At 39.9% G+C, this 4,903-nt stretch overlaps 1 protein-coding gene across 1 annotated transcript; it reads right to left on the reverse strand.

The window, feature by feature from the left end:
* Nucleotides 1–1,535: 1,535 nt before the first annotated feature.
* On the reverse strand, nucleotides 1,536–3,834 carry mid1ip1l (MID1 interacting protein 1, like). The gene is made up of 2 exons (XM_028459471.1): nucleotides 3,684–3,834; nucleotides 1,536–2,496 (listed from the first exon to the last, which is right to left on the reverse strand). Exon 2 carries the CDS (start codon nucleotides 2,423–2,425, stop codon nucleotides 1,943–1,945), a length of 483 nt encoding a protein of 160 aa, XP_028315272.1. The 5' UTR covers nucleotides 2,426–2,496; nucleotides 3,684–3,834; the 3' UTR covers nucleotides 1,536–1,942.
* Between the last annotated feature and the right edge of the window lie 1,069 nt (nucleotides 3,835–4,903).

The following is a 4,903-nucleotide window of genomic DNA, read 5'->3' on the forward strand; positions in this document are numbered from 1 at the left end:
GCTTAAAATCTATAAGAATATTAAAGTCGACAAAACCATTTCAAATTATCTGTTAAATCTTTTAAAATCATCAACCTCTCACTCAATCATACACAGTAGAGAAAAAATTACATTTGATTTAAAAATGTTCACATTGGATGCTGACTTCAGCTCTGCTGGCAGTTTGTTCCACTTTTTTGCAGCATAACAACTAAAAACAGCGTCACCATGTTTACTGTGAACTCTGGGCTCCACTATCTGACCTGTGTCCATAGATCTGAGAGACCTGCTGGGTTTATACCTGACTCACATCTCACTGATGTGTTCTGGACCAAACCCATTCACAGATTTATACACCAGCAGCAGAACTTTAAAGTCTATTCTGAGGCTGACTGGGAGCCAGTGTAAAGATTTTAAAACTGGAGTAATGTGCTCTGACCTCTTTGTTCAGGTTCAGACCCGAGCTGCAGCGTTCTGGACCAGCTGTAGATGTTTGATGCTCTTTTGGGGGGATTCCTGTTAGGAGACCATTACAATAGTCCAGTCTGCTGGAGATAAAAGCATGGACCAGTTTCTCCTGATCTTTCTGAGTCATTAAACCTTTCACTCTGGAGATGTTCTTTAGGTGGTAGAAGCTGTTTTTGTGATAGATTTGATCTGACTGCTGAATGCAAGATCTGAGTCAATCAGAACACCAAGGTTTTTGACTTGGTCTTTAGCTTTTAAAGATCGAGACTCAAGATAATTGCTGACAGCAGTCCTCTTTTCCTTGTTACCAAAGACAGTCACCTCCATCTTATCATGATTTAGTTGATGGAAATTTTCACTCATCCAGCAGTTTACACAATAGTTCAGTGCAGGTTTTATGGTCTTGCAAACATTTAATAGCTGCCATACACTTTTTTTTTTAAGTTACGTCCTGTGTGCAATGCAAGGCCGGTTCAGTCTTGCACCAACACAATTTTTTACCAGTGCTAAATGCTATCCAGTTGATACCAAGATCTTTTATACATAAATCTTTAGCTACGAAGCATGAAGTTGCAAAGACTTAAGCCAGAGGTTCTTAGAATTATGATCCCAATTTGATGTCATGATTTTCTGGCGACCTAATACGTTTTTTTTTTTTTCTAGAATAAGTTTTTGACCATGTTTAAACTGTGCTAAAAACAAAATAGAAGCCAGGATTAATGCAAAAAGTGACAAATGCACCACTTTTAACTGCATTTCATTTGAAATAGATTTATATCTGAGGATTTTTAACAGGATGCAGTTACAGTATTTGAAAAAATAAAACAAAGAAGCATTAAGTTCAAATTATTTATTTCAGTTTTACTGCAACAATATAAAATCTGTTTTGAAACTTAAAGGACAAAGTAAAAATCAATGATCCATCAGTGAATTTAAACAATGGGAGGTAACTAAAGTGAACAGGGCATAACAAAAAAAAAAAAAACAGTCAAGGCACACCATGTTACAGTATTACCACATAAAAGAAAGGAACCTGTGCAGGTTAAGAGCCTTTAGAATAACTTACCATTAAAAAGAACCAACCAGCATTAACCATCTTCTACAACCACAAACACTTTATTCTAGAACACACACACCTTGTGACAATTTTGTGTTGAAATGAAAAGGGGAAAAAACAAAAACAAATGTGGAGTAGAGTTCTGCATATAGCAAAGCCTGTGCTTCCTTTTTGGGCCCCGTTCAGATTCAGTAAAACCTCCACCAGGTACAGCAGCTCCCCCCGTGCGGGGGGGGGGAGGGAGGGGGGGTAGTCAGGCTTCACTGGTTTCAGACTGGTGGGGGAAGCAGTTGGAGTTGTGCGTTAGTTAGTTTGGCCCTGGGTCAGTTCACTGTCCATAGAGAGCTTCTCCAACCAGGCTGAGTCACCATCAAACACTGCTGTCTTTAGGGCCATGTAGTCAGGCCGAGGGCGGGGGAGGGAAACAAGTGCTGACTTTTATCTCATGAAATTTCCACCTCCGATTTCTCTCTTATATCTGTTGGTCAGGTGATCTGCTTGCAGCGTGAGCTTGGACAAAACACCAAACAGTCCTCTGAGGTGGTAGTGAAACTGGTGCTCAAGGTCCGAGTTGTCGGCCAATGGCAGCTCACCAGTCACCGGCTGCTGCTCCTCCTGCTTCACAGCCATCTCCAGGAAGCTGGCGCCGCTGCTCATCTCCTTCTTCAGCAAACCCCACTCCATGTCGTTCTTTATGGACTTGAGGAGCAGGTAGTGCTCGTACATGTCGCGCTGCTTCTGGGGACAGGGCGGCTCGTTGTTGTTGGCCTCCACCTCGCCGGCCTGCTCCTCCAGGGGCACGTCCCTCAGTAGACTGGGGACCATGATGGTCTCGTCCATGTTGTTGGCAGCTGCGATGAAGCGGTGCATGACGTTGATGAGGGAATGCTTGTTGCTGGCTGAGTCGCTGATCTGCATCATGTTGAAGGCTTGTGGTGGGCTTTGCTGCTGGGAGGAGTGCTGGTTTTAAAGGCTGGGCTGATTTAAATAACCTACAAGAGGAGGGAAACATAAAACTGATGAGAGCACATACAGCTGGACGATATATCAATGTCTGTTTTGGCAATATAGAAAATTACCTATATACATATTTGTTATCGCTTATTTTTTTATTAAAATACTTGTTTTAAGAGTCGCTTCTTAGAACAGCATAAAAAGCACAGTTTGATGGATTTCTGACTAAGTGAATCCTTCCCCTAAACAAGCCACAAAACAGAACTCAAGTGCTGTCCCTTACAGGACAGGGTTCCTACAGCTTTAGCAAACACAATCCAATACTTTTTTTTATTGCAGTTTGAAATTACATTTAAGATTAACTTCACAGTAAACATAACTGGGAAAAGAGAAAATAATTTCCCACCACATCAATTACATAGAGTGAGCCCCTAAAGTAAACACAAATGCACAAAAAAAAAAAAAAAAAAAAAAAAAAAAACAGACTAAAATAATCAAAATCACTCCATACAAAAAAATTGCCAGAAAAATCTAAAAAAAAAAAAAAAAAAAAAAAAAAAAAAAAAGCAGAAAAAAATAGAATGCTGTTATAGTGTCATCATCCACAATGTACAACAAAATCTTTGGACAGGCTATTTTCATTACATTTGCCCATGTTGTTTGTAAAACAAATGTAAATTTTAAAATGTGAGATCAGAATCATAAAATCATGTTTTAAAACGTAAGACTTTTGAAACATTGGAGAAAAAGCCTAAAGTGACATATTGTGCAGCTGTTTGTTGATAAACGAGCCTGTTTGGCATCTTACATCAGTGAATTTCACCCTGGATTGTATTTCTGGTAAGACTATATTTTTATTAAAAAAAAATAAAAATAAAAACAATTATACTGTATAGCCCCATTTTGAAAAACAATGTCAAGATATGAGTTTTCGCCCAGCCCTAGCACATGACATGCTTTAAGCACAGCTTTGCATAGCCAGCTCTGGCACAATGGGGCCTGTGGTTACTGGTGCACAGCTCAGCAGCAGGAAATACAAGCAGCTTGTTGCCCATAAACGTCACACCATCCCACACAAAGCAGATAAGCCCTGACTACTGGACATTAGGCTTCTCACACACATTAGAAAATGAGGTTTGCATCAGTTTGACCTTGACTTCCTGCTTCTTCCACCCGGTTATTGTCTATCTACCGCCATTATCTAGATGTAACACAAACTACCGACCTGAACCATGAGGATGACTGGAGGAAAGGTTCTGCTGAGCTGAAGCTTTGTATAAAGCTGGGATTTGTGGAGGAGCAGCAGCAGCCACCGGCGTCGATAGAAAGTGACAGTTTCCTCGACGGAAGTAGCCACTGTTAACCACTATTTATACCCGGTAGACCGGAGGGAGCAGGGGGTGGGTGGAGGCTCCGCCCACTCGGCTTTTCTGGCTTCTCCTATTGGTCCGCACATATAATGTAGGCGGGCCAGTGAAGCATCTGATCCCACACTGACCAATGAGAAGAGCCGCATTTCTCCCATATAATGTATTAGCAGAGGAATACTGTGCGACCACCTGCGCCTTGTGTCACCTCAACGTTTTCAGGCTGATTTTACCCTGAAGGCAACACCACTGCCACATACACACTAACCACTGCTGATTAACAGGCGTTTATTTTACATAATTAATTAAACACGATGCCATTTCAGCTCAAATTAAAGGACAGCATGTACTAGTCGAATGTTACCCGGGTCATCGAGTTTATGCCCGTTGTGCTGTTTGTTGCACATTAGCGCCATCTGCTGGTTAGACTGGTCTCCCACATATCAACACAGATCTTTATTTGTTTCAGGGTCATTGGGTGCAGTGCTCACTATTATTGATATCTGATAGAGAAGCACGATATTGGACTTTTGACCGATATGCCAATATTTTACAACTCGATATGCCGATCCCCCCCCCCCCCCCCACACAATAATAATAATAATTTAAATGATTATATGTTGAGTTTTAATAAGTAGTAATTCAAAATATTGTATTATATTAGTAATATTTTGTAAATGTGTATTAATGTGACATTTATTTGCAATAATAAAAAAAAAATAGGTAAAAAACTTCCCTTTACAAATATACATCAAGAAATGTTGCATGTGTAAATCCCTCGAGAGATAATTAAACTACTGTGGAGGTATACACAATCAATAAAAATAAATATTTACTACATGATAAGGATACTTTAAAAATAACCACATCATCTACTTACTCCCTCTGAACCATATTTTTCATCAGCACCACATCAATTTCAATTGCTATGCAAAGGACAGCCAGCTCTACATCTCAACCAAATGCTAGAATAAAGGATAGCTAATGCTAAGCTAGGCTAATGCTAAGCTAAGGCAGGACAACGTGCATTTTCTTCAGGAAATGCAAATATTGTAGTTATTATTGTTATTATGATTAT

Source organism: Gouania willdenowi, chromosome 10 (genome assembly GCF_900634775.1).
Source record: "Gouania willdenowi chromosome 10, fGouWil2.1, whole genome shotgun sequence".
In the NCBI taxonomy this organism is placed as follows: domain Eukaryota; kingdom Metazoa; phylum Chordata; class Actinopteri; order Blenniiformes; family Gobiesocidae; genus Gouania; species Gouania willdenowi.